This window comes from Balaenoptera borealis, assembly GCF_965194805.1.
Source record: "Balaenoptera borealis genome assembly, chromosome: 2".
NCBI classification, from domain to species: domain Eukaryota; kingdom Metazoa; phylum Chordata; class Mammalia; order Artiodactyla; family Balaenopteridae; genus Balaenoptera; species Balaenoptera borealis.
The window spans coordinates 185301950-185319615 of record NC_138867.1 but is presented as its reverse complement, the minus strand read 5'-3'; the positions used below and the strand labels follow the sequence as shown (position 1 = coordinate 185319615).

At 50.8% G+C, this 17666-nt stretch overlaps 1 protein-coding gene across 1 annotated transcript; it reads right to left on the bottom strand.

Annotated features, from left to right (window-relative positions):
- Window positions 1–6: 6 nt before the first annotated feature.
- Window positions 7–17666, bottom strand: SPMAP2 (sperm microtubule associated protein 2). The gene is made up of 10 exons (XM_082382031.1): window positions 17588–17666; window positions 15850–17206; window positions 15329–15604; window positions 14351–14467; window positions 14155–14226; window positions 13592–13653; window positions 12840–12906; window positions 11085–11202; window positions 8685–8844; window positions 7–300 (listed from the first exon to the last, which is right to left on the bottom strand). The coding sequence occupies exons 2-10, from the start codon at window positions 16026–16028 to the stop codon at window positions 62–64; spliced, it is 1290 nt and encodes a 429-aa protein (XP_082238157.1). The 5' UTR covers window positions 16029–17206; window positions 17588–17666; the 3' UTR covers window positions 7–61.

Genomic DNA, 17666 nt, shown 5'->3' with positions numbered 1-17666 from the left:
ACAGGGTCAGGTTGCACTTGGGTTTTACTGGGAACAGGCTGAGGGGCCAGGCCTGGGCTGCTCATACTTTTTTGGTGACGCTCTTGGGGGTGGCAAGCTCGTACAGGCGAGGGGACGCACGAGCCACCAGGGAGGCTGGAGAGACGCGGTAGGGGTTGTAGCCCTCGCTCAGGTCCCTCCGCACTTTGGGTTTGGCCAGGGAGACGATGCGCGGACTGGCCACCGCCTTCCTGGTGACCTCCAGCACCTCCCAGCGCGGTTCTCGGTCAGGAACACACTTGTCCGACTGGGCCTTGGGCACTGGAGAGGGCGGGAGAGGGGGGTGGCGTCAGGAGCCGGAGCCTGAAGCATGCGGCCACACACACGCCCGCCCCGCGGAGATCAGCCTTCTGGGTCAGAGCTCCCAAGTTTAATGGCCTGTCTGTCAACAGACGATGGATAAACAAACATGTCCCTCCACACATGGGAGCATCACTCAGCCGTGAAAAGGGGTGAAGCCCTGACACTCGCTACCACATGGATGGACCTTGAGGACACGATGCTCAGTGAGAGAAGCCAGACACAGAAGGACACACAGTGTGTGATTCCATTGATGGGAAACGTCCAGAACAGGCAGATCCGCAGACACCGAGAGTGGGTTCCTGGTTGTCAGGGGCTGGGGGAGGGGATGGGGGGTGACTGCTGATGGGGACAGGGCTTCACTTTTTGGGGGATGGAACGTTCTAAAATTGACTGTGTGGGACATAGAGAATAGACTTGTAGTTGCCAAGGGGGAGGGGTATGGGGGAGGGATGGATTGGAAGTTTGGGATTAGCAGATGCAAACTATTATATATGGGATGGATAAACAACAAGGTCTTACTATATAGCACAGGGAACTATATTCAGTATCCTGTGACAAACCATAATGGAAAAGAATATGAAAAAGAATATATATATGTGTATAACTGAGTCATTTGGTGTACAGCAGAAATTAACATTGTAAATCAGTTATACTTCAATAAAAAATAAATTTAAAAAATAATATACAATTTTTTAAATGACATAAATGATATAAAATAAAATTGATTGTGGTGGTGGTTGCACAGCTCTGTGAACGTACTGGAAAGTACTGAATTGTGCACTGTGAAAGGGTGAACTGTAAAGAAAAAATATTTCAAATGGCCATGGGTACCAGATGGGGGACTCAGAGGGAGCAGAAAAAGGTGCCCTGGCGGCTGGGGGTGAGGAGGGGGCTCAGGCAGCCCCCGCTGCCCCTGTACCTGCAGCCCCAGCTGGGCCCTCTCCACAGGGTCCCACCAGCCACATGTGACCAGTACCCGATATGGGCTAGACTTTTATCCTTTTTAATTTTAATAAAATCTGTTAGTTGATTTAAATCAATGGATGGATTGACTTTCATTCCATTTTAGTCGTGGACAGACTGCTCTCAGAACAGACCTGTGGCTCAGCCAGGCCCCCTCCGTTCACCTGCCGGGACCCCCGGCCCTTCTCCTGCTCAGCCCCCCTCGCCACCTCTCTGCCACCCCTTCCTCCACAGCAGGAGCCACGGGGCATGGCCTGCATGGGGACCAGGAGAGAGGTGACCACTGGTGGCCACTGGTGACCACTGCCTTAACTTTGGGCCCCTCGGTTTTGAGGGCTGCCTTTCCAAACCCCTCTTTGCTCCAACACCCTGCAATCGCAAAAGGGCCCTCCCCCTACTCAGCAGACAACCCACAGTTCGGGGGAGAGGCCCTCGGTGAAAAGAAGGGGTGCCCTTCCACCAGCCTCAGGCTGGACTACAACTCCTGGGCAGGTGACATGTGCTGGGGCCCCCAAAAGGGAGAGGCTGGGGGACCTCGGGAGGACCTGCCTAGAGCCCACCTTTCTGGGAGTCCTCAGGGAGACTCAAGGGCATTCCCTTTGTTGTAACATCTGGGCTCCGAAAATCTGCTGGTCACAGCCTGAGAGTGTGACTGGTCCACGGCCACACGGCACCCACAAATGCAAAATGGCATGGACCAGTGCCCACCCCACGTGGCCCCTGCACTGCATGCGTCCTCACTTCACTTCTTAAATGCTGGTCACAACCATCAGTGGGTGGAAGTCTGCGGTTTGAAAAACACAGCCCTACACCAGTTTTATCCATACACACACGGATGTGCATTGATATGTGCTCCTGAAGCCTGGATGAATATACACACGTGTGTATGTACAAATGTACGTGTGCTTATATTCCAGACGTGTGTGTTCATGCATATGTGTGTGAGACAGGATGGTTTGAGAGAGAAATGCGTGTGTATTTGTGTTTCTGTTCATTTAACCAGTCGTAACAAATTCAACAAATACTTTAACAAATATTAAGGGAACAGACGAATGAATGAATAAACAAACAAAAGATCCCACAAGCAAGCTCAAAAGAAAAAAGACTGGGAAGAAGTTATTTTGCAACATGCTTGACATAGGGTTAGTGATCATCTTATATAAAGAGCTGCTGCAAATCAATACCCGCCTCCTCCGCAAAAAAAAAAAAAAAAAAAAAAAAAACAGGAAATAGGAAACGGAGAAAATGACACAGCAGATTATACCAAAACAGCCAATCAAGCTCTCTGGTGACCACGTGCCAGGAGCCGGGGATACACAGTGAATTTTCCTACGCCTCTGACTACCTTTGGGTGGCAAGATTCTTTTCTTCATGCTCTTCTGCATTTTTCAAACTCTCCACAATTAGTGCGTATTACTTTTGTTGTGGGGGAACCAGGTATGTCCTTTGTTTTAAAGGACAGGAAGAGCCCAGAATGGAGCCCGCGTTTCTGCAGAGCTGGAACTCCTGGCTTGGGGTCTCTTCCCTCCACCGTCATTGAACTGCCCCAGAGCCCGAGGGGAGGGCGGCCTCACTGAGGCTGCCAGCTCTGGAGGGGCCCCAGCAGCCGAAGCCGCGACAGTCCTGGGGACTGCGGGCCGGACCAGAGGGCAGACAGCAGAAGCAAGAAGAACTACAATCCTGCAGCCTGTGGAACAAAAACCACATTCATAGAAAGATAGACAAGATGAAAGGGCAGAGGGCTATGTACCAGATGAAGGAACAAGATAAAACCCCAGAAAAACAACTAAATGGAGTGGAGATAAGCAACCTTCCAGAAAAAGAATTCAGAATAATGATAGTGAAGATGATCCAGGACCTCGGAAAAAGAATGGAGGCAGGGCTTCCCTGGTGGCGCAGTGGTTGAGAATCTGCCTGCCAATGCAGGGGACACGGGTTTGAGCCCTGGTCTGGGAAGATCCCACATGCCGCGGAGCAACTAGGCCCGTGTGCCACAATTACTGAGCCTGTGCGTCTGGAGCCTGTGCTCTGCAACAAGAGAGGCCGCGATAGTGAGAGGCCCGCGCATCGTGCTGAAGAGTGGCCCCCACTTGCCGCAACAAGAGGAAGCCCTCGCACAGAAACGAAGACCCAACACAGCCAGAAATAAATTAATTAATTAAATTAAAAAAAAAAAAAAGAATGGAGGCAAAGATCGAGAAGACACAAGAAATGTTTAACAAAGACCTGGAAGAATTAAAGAACAAACAAACAGAGATGAACAATACAATAAGTGAGATGAAAACTACACTAGAAGGAATCAATAGAAGAATAACTGAGGCAGAAGAACGGATAAGTGACCTGGAAGACAGAATGGTGGAATTCACTGCTGCGGAACAGAATAAAGAAAAAGGAGTGAAAAGAAATGAAGACAGCCTAAGATACCTCTGGGACAACATTAAATGCAACAACATTCGCATTATAGGGGTCCCAGAAGGAGAAGAGAGAGAGAAAGGGCCAGAGAAAATATTTGAAGAGATTATAGTCGAAAACTTCCCTAACATGGGAAAGGAAATAGCCACCCAAGTCCAGGAAGCACAGCGAGTCCCATACAGGATAAACCCAAGGAGAAACACGCCAAGATACATAGTAATCAAATTGGCAAAAATTAAAGACAAAGAAAAATTATTGAAAGCAGCAAGGGAAAAACGACAAATAACATACAAGGGAACTCCCATAAGGTTAACAGCTGATTTCTCAGCAGAAACTCTACAAGCCAGAAGGGAGTGGCATGATATACTTAAAGTGATGAAAGGGAAGAACCTACAACCAAGATTACTCTACCCGGCAAGAATCTCATTCAGATTTGATGGAGAAATCAAAAGCTTTACAGACAAGCAAAAGTTAAGAGAATTCAGCACCACCAAACCAGCTCTACAACAAATGCTAAGGAAATTCTCTAAGTGGGAAACACAAGAGAAGAAAAGGACCTACAAAAACAAACCCAAAACAATTATGAAAATGGTCATAGGAACATACATATTGATAATTACCTTAACCATGAATGGATTAAATGCTCCAACCAAAAGACACAGGCTTGCTGAATGGATACAAAAACATGACCCATATATATGCTGTCTACAAGAGACCCACTTCAGACCTAGGGACACATACAGACTGAAAGTGAGGGGATGGAAAAAGATATTCCATGCAAATGGAAATCAAAAGAAAGCTGGAGTAGCAATACTCATATCAGATAAAATAGACTTTAAAATAAAGAATGTTACAAGAGACAAGGAAGGACACTACATAATGATCAAGGGATCAATCCAAGAAGAAGATATAACAATTATAAATATATATGCACCCAACATAGGGGCACCTCAATACATAAGGCAACTGCTAACAGCTCTAAAAGAGGAAATCGACAGTAACACAATAATAGTGGGGGACTTTAACACCTCACTTACACCAATGGACAGATCACCCAAAATGAAAATAAATAAGGAAACAGAAGCTTTCAATGACACAATAGACCAGATAGATTTAATTGATATTTATAGGACATTCCATCCAAAAACAGCAGATTACACTTTCTTCTCAAGTGCGCATGGAACATTCTCCAGGATAGATCACATCTTGGGTCACAAATCAAGCCTCAGTAAATTTAAGAAAATTGAAATCATATCAAGCATCTTTTCTGACCACAATGCTATGAGATTAGAAATCAATTACAGGGGAAAAAAACGTAAAAAACACAAACACATGGAGGCTAAACAATACGTTACTAAATAACCAAGAGATCACTGAAGAAATCAAAGAGGAAATCAAAAAATACCTAGAGACAAATGACAATGAAAACACGACGATCCAAAACCTATGGAATGCAGCAAAAGCAGTTCTAAGAGGGAAGTTTATAGCTATACAAGCCTACCTCAAGAAACAAGAAAAATCTCAAATAAACAATCTAACCTTACACCTAAAGGAACTAGAGAAAGAAGAACAAACAAAACCCAAAATTAGCAGAAGGAAAGAAATCATGAAGATAGAGCAGAAATAAATGAAATAGAAACAAAGAAAACAATGGCAAAGATCAGTAAAACTAAAAGCTGGTTCTTTGAGAAGATAAACAAAATTGATAAACCATTAGCCAGACTCATCAAGAAAAAGAGGGAGAGGACTCAAATCAATGAAATTAGAAGTGAAAAAGGAGAAGTTACAACAGACACCACAGAAATACAAAGCATCCTAAGAGACTACTACAAGCAACTCTATGCCAATAAAATGGACAACCTGGAAGAAATAGACAAATTCTTAGAAAGGTATAACCTTCCAAGACTGAGCCAGGAAGAAATAGAAAATATGAACAGACCAATCACAAGGAATGAAATTGAAACTGTGATTAAAAATCTGCCAACAAACAAAAGTCCAGGACCAGATGGCTTCACAGGTGAATTCTATCAAACATTTAGAGAAGAGCTAACACCCATCCTTCTCAAACTCTTCCAAAAAATTGCAGAGGAAGGAACACTCCCAAAATCATTCTGTGAGGCCACCATCACTCTGATACCAAAACCAGACAAAGATACTACAAAAAAAGAAAATTACAGACCAATATCACTGATGAATATAGATGCAAAAATCCCAAGAAAATACTAGCAAACAGAATCCAACAACACTTTAGAAGGGTCATACACCATGATCAAGTGGGATTTATCCCAGGGATGCAAGGATTCTTCAATATATGCAAATCAATCAATGTGATGCACCATATTAACAAATTGAAGAATAAAAACCATATGATCATCTCAATAGATGCAGAAAAAGCTGTTGACAAAATTCAACACCCATTTATGATAAAAACTCTCTAGAAAGTGGGCATAGAGGGAACCTACCTCAACGTAATAAAGGCCATATAAGACAAACCCACAGCAAACAGCATTCTCAATGGTGAAAAACTGAAAGCATTTCCTCTAAGATCAGGAACAAGACGAGGATGTCCACTCTCACCACTATTATTCAACATAGTTTTGGAAGTCCTAGCCACGGCAATCAGAGAAGAAAAAGAAATAAAAGGAATACAAATTGGAAAAGAAGAAGTAAAACTGTCACTGTTTGCAGATGACATGATACTATACATAGAGAATCCTAAATATGCCACCAGAAAACTACTAGAGCTAATCAATGAATTTGGTAAAGTTGCAGGATACAAAATTAATGCACAGAAATCTCTTGCATTCCTATACACTAATGATGAAAAATCTGAAAGAGAAATTAAGGAAACACTCCCATTTACCATTGCAACAAAAAGAATAAAATACCTAGGAATAAACCTACCTAGGGAGACAAAAGACCTGTATGCAGAAAACTATAAGACACTGATGAAAGAAATTAAAGATGATACCAACAGGTGGAGAGATATACCATGTTCTTGGATTGGAAGAATCAACATTGTGAAAATGACTATACTACCCAAAGCAATCTACAGATTCAATGCAATCCCTATCAAATTACCAATGGCATTTTTTATGGAACTAGAACAAAAAATCTTAAAATTTGTATGGAGACACAAAAGACACCGAATAGCCAAAGCAGTCTTGAGGGGAAAAAAACGGAGGTGGAGGAATCAGACTCCCTGACTTCAGACTATGCTACAAAGCTACAGTAATCAAGACAATATGGTACTGGCACAAAAACAGAAACATAGATCAATGGAACAAGATAGAAAGCCCAGAGATAAGCCCACGCACCTATGGTCAACTAATCTATGACAAAGGAGGCAAGGATATACAATGGAGAAAAGACAGTCTCTTCAATAAGTGGTGCTGGGAAAACTGGACAGCTACATGTAAAAGAATGAAATTAGAACACTCCCTAACACCATACACAAAAATAAACTCAAAATGGATTAGAGAGCTAAATGTAAGACCGGATACTGTAAAACTCTTAGAGGAAAACATAGGAAGAACACTCTTTGACATAAATCACAGCAAGATCTTTTTTGATCCACCTCCTAGAGTAATGGAAATGAAAACAAAAATAAACAAATGGGACCTAATGAAACTTCAAAGCTTTTGCACAGCAAAGGAAACCATAAACAAGACGAAAAGACAACCCTCAGAATGGGAGAAAATATTTGCAAACAAATCAACGGACAAAGGATTAATCTCCAAAATATATAAACAGCTCATGAAGCTCAATATTAAAGAAACAAACAACCCAATCCAAAAATGGGTAGAAGACCTAAATAGACATTTCTCCAAAGAAGACATACAGATGGCCAAGAAGCACATGAAAAGCTGCTCAACATCACTAATTATTAGAGAAATGCAAATCAAAACTACAATGAGGTATCACCTCACACCAGTTAGAATGGGCATCATCAGAAAATCAACAAACAACAAATGCTGGAGAGGGTGTGGAGAAAAGGGAACCCTCTTGCACTGTTGGTGGGAATGTAAATTGATACAGCCACTATGGAGAACAGTATGGAGGTTCCTTAAAAAACTAAAAATAGAACTACCATATGACCCAGCAATCCCACTACTGGGCATATACCCAGAGAAAACCATAATTCAAAAAGACGCATACACCCCAATGTTCACTGCAGCACTATTTACAATAGCCAGGTCATGGAAGCAACCTAAATGCCCATCAACAGACGAATGGATAAAGAAGTTGTGGTACCTGTATACAATGGAATATTACTCGGCCATAAAAAGGAATGAAATTGGGTCACTTGTTGAGACGTGGATGGATCTAGAGACTGTCATACAGAGTGAAGTAGGTCAGAAAGAGAAAAACAAATATCGTATATTAACGCATGTATGTGGAACCTAGAAAAATGGTACAGATGAACCGGTTTGCAGGGCAGAAGTTGAGACATAGATGTAGAGAACAAACGTACGGACACCAAGGGGGGAAAGCCGCGGGGGGGTGGGGGGGGTGGTGTGCTGAATTGGGCGATTGGGATTGACATGTATACACTGATGTGCATAAAATGGATGACTAATAAGAACCTGCTGTATAAAAAAAAAAATTAAATAAAGGACAGGAAGAGAGTCAGGCCAACACCATGTAAAGAGCCCTTTTGCCCCAGCTTGGCTCCTTCGGCCCTGGCCCTGCACCCCAAGTTTCCCTTCTGCACCCACTTGCTGTGCTGAGAGACCCACAAACCGCCCCGCACCCAGAGGGAGCAATTCTCTCTGCCAGCCCCCAGGGAGCCCATGCAGGCCACAGATGAACTGCCCACAGGGATTCGGACAGCTGGTCTGCAGTGCAGGTGGAGCTAGGGAAGCACAAAACTGGCAGAAGCAGGTCCAAGTCGACTGGCTGCCCCCGCCCACATCCAGTGGGGAAGGACGCTTCATAAGATGTCGAGTCCCCGGGGACCTGCTTACTGGCCAGGTGAAGGAGGCGGTTATAGTCTGACACGTGTGGCTTAGGTTTTGGCATGGGGTCCCACTCTTCCAGCAGGGTGGCTGGAGCCCTGGGCTTTGCCAGCTGGATGATCCTCGGACTGGGGGTGGCCATCTGGGCTGCCCTGGACACTTGGGACACCTAGAAACAGAATTAGAGGGGAAAGAGTAAAGCAGCCCATGATTCCTCATGGCCCCTGGATCAGAAAGACCCTGAAGGCAACACTGAAAGACAAAAGACTGACTGGGAAGAAGTTAGTTTGCAGTGTGTTCAGCAAAGGATTAGTAGTAGCCATCATAAATAAAGAGCTTCCCTAAATCAATAACATGAAAAATCAATAGGAAACTGAGCTAATCGTGCAGGAAAGTAAACCCAAAGGATCAGTAATCCTCTCTGTGCACCAGGGAAATGTAAATTAAAACAGCAAAATATCACTCCATGCCAACAAATTTGGCAAAAGTGAAAAGGTCTGGCGTTATCAAGCCCTGGCAGGAAGGTGGGAGGAGAGAGATCCCGATACATGGCTGGTAGGAGGGTGAATTGTACAAGCACTTGGTGTGCGTATAACATTTAATGTTTTACAGAAGCTCTCTGTTGGGTGCACTTTGGGTAGGAGACTGCCCAGAGGCAGAGGATTGGCTGTAATGTCCTCTAGGGAGACTGAAAGATGAGTCCCTTTCCTCCTGAAAGTGTCCTGCTGAGAAATCACAGACACTACTCTCGTCAAAGACATCCTGGCGCTTACAATTTCACGCCCCTCTCAACCACCCCTTCCATCCCCTCTCCTTTCTTCCCCTCCTTCTCTGCCCACCACGACGGCCCCCACAGCCCAGGTCACCAGATGAGGCAGGTGAGTCAGCCTGCGGTCTTGCCCTCAAGGGGCCCCCCGTCTGCAGGGGTGACAGGCAGGGAAACAGTCACTTATCCATGCATTCGAAGAATATTGACAACCGCTTCGTGCCCTGCACGGGGCAAGGCCAGCTCTGCTGTAAGGCCACAGCAGACACGGACACATGTCCTCGGGGAGCTCACATTTGAGGGAGGGATGATAGCCCATCCAGAGCACACGTGAAAGGGGCTGGGAAGGAGCAAGAAGGGGTGTCGGATGGGGGCCCCACCAGGCTGGGCAGGAACATGCCCAGCTGCACATGCCAAGGCCCAGGGGCTTGTTGAGGGACCCGCATTAAGTCCAACAGGGGGCACGTGGGGTAGTAGGGATGGAGAAGGCCCCGTCCTGCTGGCTTTCCCGGGGCACTGGGGAGCCACAGAGGGTGCTGGAGCGCAGAAGGACTCGAAGGCTAAACTGGCAAAGGCAAGGCAGGGTCCGGGAAAACAGCAGGTACGTCTCCAGGTAAGAGGTGGGGCCAGATCCTCCTCCGGATCCTGATCCAACCAAACTGACTGCTGAAGCCTTTTTTTGAGACAACTGGGGAAACGGAACATGGACTGGGTATTTGGACACTAAAGTATTATTGTTAAATTCTTTCAGTGGGATCTTTGTTGTTAGGGGTTTTAAACTACCCTCACCTGTTAGAAATCCATATGAAGAGTTTCTGGAAGAAGCAGTGTGTTGTCTGCATTTAGTTGTAAGAGTGTTCAAGTTGGGGTTCTGTCAAACAACCACATGAAAAGACACGGATCCAACGCACATTAAACCACAAGGCCGTCCCACCGCACACCCGTCAGGGCGGCCGGCCGTAAAGAAATAAACGGACAAACCAGCAAACGGACACACGGTGCCAGACGGGGCGGCCACTGTGGGAGCAGGTGGTCAGTCTCTGATAAAGTCGGACAGGCCTCCTGGCCAGGACCCTGCTTCTGGGTGTTGACCCTGGAGATACGGCGACGTATCCCACAGAGACCCAGATGCTCACGGCAGCCGTGTGTGCAGGAACCAAAACCCAGAAACAAGCGCGTGTCCTTCGGTGGGTGCGAGATGCCCCCATGGCGGCCCCTCCCAGGAGAGCACGACTCCATCCTGCTGGCCAGGCCGGGCACCGCGCAGGTGCCGGAGGGTAGCTGTGGGCCGCCGGGGCGGAGTCGGGCCTGAGCCGGGGGCGGGGGGGGTGGAGCCTCAACTGGAGGAGCGCAAAGGACCAGATTGAGAATGGACTGAACTCCGCTGTCACCTCTGAACGGCGGTTGTCCCGCCCCCGTGGGAGCAGACAGCTCCGGCTCCCCTCTGAGCTGACAGGCAGGGGAGGGTGGTCCCTGCGCTGCCTTCAAGGCCCAGGGGAGGAAAGTAAAGCCTTTTCTTGAACAAACCCCGGTGACTCCCGATGGTTCAGGGAAGCAGTCACACACCTGTTGCCTCTGGTCCTTCCGGACCCGCTGAGCCCCCGGGGGGAGCTGGGGAGCTCCAGGGGGAGAAGGGCACCCACCTCAGACATGTGTATGCTCCAGATGTTATTCCGGACCTTCGGGGTGGCCAGTTCCCGCAGGCGGCTGGACGCTCGGTACTCCAAGGTGGACCGGGGAATGGGCCAGATGGGGGTGGTCCTAAGGGAGAGCCAGGCCTGAGACCCTAACCCGCCACCCGGGGCTACGTCTGTGTGCTTGTGTGTGTACGACTCCTCTCTGACTCTGGGGCTCAGGGAGAGCCTGGTGCAGTGCAGGGTTTTCAAAATACCTCCAAGAGGGGCTCCTAAAAGAATCCCTAACAGAGCCCCCCTATTCCCGAGGATGGAGCAACCCTCTCCCTGGTAGTCTCCTCCCAGCCGTCTCCCCTACTCCCACCATCAGGCTGGGGGCAGGAGGTGGATCAAAGGGATGAAAGTCAGCCCTGCCACCACCCCACCTCCTAAAACCGGGTCTCAGCTCTGCCTCTGCCCCAGAAACAGCCGTATTTCATTGATCCGAGGCAGACTCTTATCTTCACATCTCTGAGGCTGGAATGCAGCGGATAAACACCGTCAGCCCGACCAGAAGGCCCGAGGCCATCCACGACGGGCTGTGCTCCACGGAGCTGTTTACACAGAGGTCACCCCAGATTACAGGTCACACAGAGGTCACCCCCAGATTACAGATCACACAGAGGTCATTCCAGATTACAGATCACAGAGGTCACCCCCCAGATTACAGATCACACAGAGGTCATTCCAGATTACAGATCACAGAGGTCACCCCCCAGATTACAGATCACACAGAGGTCATTCCAGATTACAGATCACACAGAGGTCACCCCAGATTACAGGTCACACAGAGGTCATTCCAGATTACAGATCACACAGAGGTCACCTCCCAGATTACAGGTCACACAGAGGTCACCCCAGATTACAGATCACACAGATGTCATTCCAGATTACAGATCACACAGAGGTCACCCCCCAGATTACAGATCACACAGAGGTCACCTCCCAGATTACAGGTCACACAGAGGTCACCCCAGATTACAGATCACACAGAGGTCATTCCAGATTACAGATCACACAGAGGTCACCCCCCAGATTACAGATCACACAGAGGTCACCTCCCAGATTACAGGTCACACAGAGGTCACCCCAGATTACAGATCACACAGAGGTCATTCCAGATTACAGATCACACAGAGGTCACCCCCCCAGATTACAGATCACACAGAGGTCACCTCCCAGATTACAGGTCACACAGAGGTCACCCCAGATTACAGATCACAGAAGTCACCCCGCAGATTACAGATCACAGAGGTCACCCCAGATTACAGGTCACACAGAGGTGCCTCCAGATTACGCTCCAACCAGCATTAAGGTGAGAAGTTGTGGTCACAATGACGGCCACAGAAACGGTGGCTGGAGCCTGTCAACATGGGTGAGTGGGACTCTTGGGCATGTTTTCCTTTCCACACGTGCGTGAGATAGGAAACCAGTCTGTGTCTAATAACACCGAACCCCACGTCAGCAAGCGTGGAAGCCGCAAGAACTGAGACAGAGTCGTGCCAGGAGGCAGGCGCCTAAAACCATCAGTCTCACAACCACCAGCTGCCCAGAGCGACACCAGCACCTGCCCTGCAGCCCTGAGAGCCTCCTGCGTCCTGTCTGGGGAGCTGAGCTTCAAAGGCTCAGTGTCTGGCCGGCGTGAATGGGTCTCCTGGTCCCAGGGACCTGGGCCCTCTCCTGCAAGCCCCGACGGAAAGGGGTCCCTGCCCGGCCACCCCCTACCTGTTGTTGTAATACTCCGAGTAGAACCTCTTAGGTCGGGCCAGCTCCTCCAACCGGCGGGACACCTCTGCACAAAAGGGGAAACAGCTCCCTGGAAACCCGCCCCTCCCCGCGGGCTTCCTTCCTCCTGCATCCAGCTTCACACAAGGGACAGCTCGCACCAGACACCCTCACCTGGGGACCGCGGGGCACACAGGGGTGGGGGGAACGGGGGCTCAGGCTCCTCTGCAGGACGGGCCTGGGCTCCGGGGGCCTCCGTGCTCACTGCACGGGATTCTAAATCCAAGAGAGAACTCGCCCTGAGCGGCTCTCCAGAAATGAGTTTTCTTGAAATGTTTTATTCAAAGGGATCAGCGGCTCTGGGAAGGAAAGGGGTCTTTTGTGAAGTTACTACCGACCCCACTTTGACTGAGGTGCAAACTGTGATTTCCCCTGGAGAGCTTGCCCCCCACCCCTCCCCCGCCAGGACCAGCCTCCAGCTTGGGGACAGACTCCAGAGAGGAGACCCCTGGAAGACTGGGGGTGGGGGCGCTCCTGGGAGATGGGGGAGGGGCAGTCCCGCAGGGACCCCTGGGAGGGTTGGGGCTGGGAGGCCCCTCGGTCTCCCCAAACAGAGCCAGGTGCAGGTCACGGTGAGATGGGGGTGACCCGGCCGCAGGCGCCTGGCCAGCTCCCCTCCCCCTGATGCCCCCCCCCCCCGCCCCGCGGAGAAGGCGTTAGGGTTAGGGTCAGGGTTAGGCGGGTCAACCTACCGGGCACCGTGATGGTGAGGGTGGTATCCTCAAGAAACCTCTCTGTCCAGTACACAGATGGCCTGGAACACACCCAGTGGGGCTCAGCGTGAGGGAAGCCAGGGCCCCGGCGGTCTGCGCCCCATTCAGCAGCAAAACTCAGAGCACCCCATAAACACAGATAGCGGGGAGAGGGGCAGCTGGAGGGGGAGGAAGGGAGAGCTTCCAGGTGGGAAGAAAGGAGAGAGTAAGTAGATGGGCAGCAGAGGCAGGTCAGAGACGGACACGGGAGAAAAGTCTTAGAGGCACGGGGAGTGTAGGTTATTCTGAGCAAGGCTGGTGTTCAGAGAAGGAGGGAGCTGGAAAAAAAGAGGCGCAACTGAGAAGCGGCCCGGCGTCTAGGAGCAGACCCATCTCAAGCCGGGGACTGGGGTCCAGAGCTCCAGGTAGAGCTGGGAATCCTGGGGCGGGGCCCCCAGTGCAGAGTCCTTCCCCCAACCCTGTCCCAGGAGAGGAAGGGTGGTTCGGTGAAGGCCCCCTTCCCGATGATGTGGGCAGCGGGGGCGGGGTGGGGCGGGACTCACCAGTAGACACAGAACTGCAGGTTCCTCATGCGGGGGGAGATCCAGGCGTAACCCCTGCAGCAACACCCCATCCTGCGAGAGACAGGCCCCCGCCCGCCTCTGCGCTGGGCTCCGCTGGTCCGGCTGGTACCCAGAGGCTGCCGAGGGCACCGTGTCCCCTCTCAGACCCCCCCATCCAGGCCACCCGACACCTCACCTGTCTTTCAAGACTTGCCAGTTGGTCTTGGGTTTCGCCAACTCAAACAGCCGCCTCTTCCTCCTCCTCTCCCAGCCCACGGAGGTGCCGGGGGTCCTCTGGGAGATGGACAGCCGGCTGAGGGAAGGTGGATGCTGAGGCCAGAGCCCTTGCTCCCCCGGCGGGGTAGAACCATCCTTGTGTTCTCGCCCCACCCTCTGGAGGAGAGCCCTGGCACCACAAAGACCTGATCTGAAATCCTAGCTTTGCCACCAGCCAGTGCCCTGGGTTCCCTCCTTTGTGAAATGGAACAGAGACCTGCTCCCGCCTGCAGGGCCACAGAGGGGCTGCTGAGTCATGGACAGTGCCCCCAGGAAGCCCCCAGAGCACCAAGACATGCAGTCTCCTCTCCCGGCTCAGACCCCTCCCCGAGCGCCGCCCTCTACACGGCACGCGTCCCCTGCCCCGCCGGCCACATCACACACCACACTGTGCGCTCATCACATGAGCTCCATCACTGTGCCGGGAGGGCAAAGGCCCCTCCGCAGTGCCTGAGGGGACGCGTGCTTACCCAGCACCAGGAGGCGAGGGGTTCCAGCCGAGGAACCCATGAACACAATAGGGCACAGGGTCCCTCCCTACAGGGAGCACCCGTGTTTTTCCGGGTGTCCTCCTGGCCGCCAAAAGCGTTTCTGGCAATTTATGGTACTTGCAATGGTTTCAGCTTTGGGGGTTGGAAGATTTTCCCCCATTTCTTTTTCTTTCTGTTGGGATGGAGGGCTCACGACCTCTCAACTCTGCCACCTCCAAAGTTGGCATTTGCGTAGGGTTTTCCACGACGACTCACCTGCCACCTGGACAGGGGCTGTTTGCCGCCCTCCTCCTCAGAGCAGCGAGGTGCTGACAACTTCACCCCTAGAGTGAGCACCCAGGCCAGTGCAGCCACCCCCAGGGCCACCCCCGCCCACCCCAGCCTGGGCGCCCGCTCCTCCTGCCCACCTCATCTCAGGCACGCCCTCCTCCGCGTCTTTCTCCATAACCCTCTCCAGCCCCACGAGGGCCTCCTCCGGGTTCTGGGCGTCCACGAATTCTTCCCCAGTCACCTCCTCAGAGGAAGCTTCCTCCTCTTGGTCTTCCAATCCCAGGTCCCCATCGTCCAGACCCTGGTATTTGAGGTTCCTGGACCCTCGTTTCTCATACTTGGGGCCCTGGAGGCCCAGGGTGCCGTCATCCTGCCCCCTTTCTGGCTGGTCCTCGGCCTCCGACATGCGGTGGCTGTAGAGCGAGCTTTGCTGGTGGTCCCCCATGTGCTGGGCCCTTCCCAGCCCTGCAGCTTTGCTCCTGTTGTCTGTGGTCACCAGGCAACAGGAGCACGGCCCGCCCACATTCTCAGCCTACATTCCATGCCCAGAGCATCTGAGGCGGTGGGCACCCCTCGTGGGGCTGCCCACCCCTCCAACCTCAGCCCGCCCGCTCCCCTCCTGCCGCTCTGCTTTCCTGCTCCTTAAACATGCACCTACCCCAGGGCCTTTGCACTTGTCAGTGCCTCTGCCCGCACACGTCCTGGGGGCTCCTTCTCGGGAAGGCAGCCCCATTCCTGGGTCTCCCTGCATCTCGGCACTGGTTTGACTTCTCCATGGTGTTTGGCACAGCCTTGTAGCAAGTCGCCTTTCCAGGCCAGGGGCCGCGAGTGCCCCATTCACTGGTGTCCCGGGGCCTGGGAGGGCTCTCGGGGAAGGGCTGCTGAGTGAGCACTTACCCTGGGAACAGGGCTCGGTGCTGGGGCACACACCCAGCTCCACCCTACGTTTCTTCTTAGTAAAGGACCTGTTTGTGTTCAGATGGGGGAGTCGGTGCTGGGGGTGACAGTTCACCAGGGGTCCCACCTCCTCCCCAGGACTGGCTCAGGAATGGGACCTGAGAGGAGGTCTGCAAGGGCTCTGAGGGATGGTGTCCTCTCTTGAGACAGGAGGAAGAGACCCTGTGTCTTTTTCTTGGTTATTTCTGGGACTGTGTGTGATGTCTAGAGCACAGGCAGTCATCTTGCTACCAGACACAAGTCCATGTGGCCGACACACAGGGAGGCCAAGCAAACTGTAACACCAGAGTTTGGAGCAGAGAAAGGTTTATCACAGGGCCGAGCAAGGAGACGGGTGCTAGTGCCTCCAAAACCCTGAACTCCGCGAAAGGGTTTCAGCAAAGCCTTTTTAAAGGCAAGGTGTGGGAGGGGCGTGCACCTACGTCAGGTCATGATGTTCCTGTAAACCTCCAGCAAGACAAATGTTATTCTCTGTCCTGAACTTTTTTTTTTTTTTTTTTGTCCTGCACTTTTTATCTCCCTATGAATGGGCTCTTAAAGGTCAGAGCCCTGAGACTAGGGCTCTCCTGTATATTTCAGGCTACAGGCAACATTCTTGTACAAAAGTTGCAGAGCCAGCATGACTAAGCACAGGCAACAGGGCACAAAGTTTAAAGCAAAAGAAACAGATCTTAACATGGAGTCAGATTTGTTCTTCCCTGTTACAGTGTGACCATGAGACCTGCTAGTCTAAGGATGTGAGCTGAAAGATCATCGACTTGGCGACCCTGGAGCCTTCTGTGTCTGGGCTTCCTGTTACTTGACACATATAGTTCTCTTAAGGCTGAGTTGTTGTAGCTGGGCTTTCTGTTCCCTGCAACCACAAGCGCCCTGATACATACCCTTCCAGCCCCAGCATTTCACGAGAAATAACTTCAGCGATAGCTGGTGTTCAAAATAGGCTGTCTCACGTGGTCAAAAGAAGGTGATCATGGGAAATCCCTGGTGGTCCAGTGGTTAGGACTCAGCGCTTTCACTGTCAGGGCCCGGGTTCAATCCCTAGTCAGGGAACTAAGATCCTGCAAGCCATGCAGCCAAAAAAAGAGGAAAAAAAAAAAAAGTGAGAAAGTGATTGTTAGGATAGCTGCTTTTTCCTCACCACCCCAACACCCGCCCCCCATCCCGGGATCCAGCCTTTGGGAAACCCCCTCAGGGCATCACAGGACTACATCCCCCAAACCCTCTGTGTGGAGACCCCACGCAGCGTGACTCTCCATTCCTTTGCGTGGCTGTTCCCTATGCATCATTTAAGACTCCCGTGCCCCTGATGCTTTGCCCCTGGGTGTGGCCTTGCCATCACCTCTGTGAGGGTCCCAGACAGGAAGGCCTTAGAGAGCATCTGGTCCAATCTGGGAGACCCTCGAGAAATCCCATTGTTGTGAAGTGTCCTAAACCCTCACCTTGCATGCAGTGACTCACAAAAAGATAAGTTCCACGTTGTTGCAACCAGAGAGATCTGTCATCACTGCAAAGTCCCAT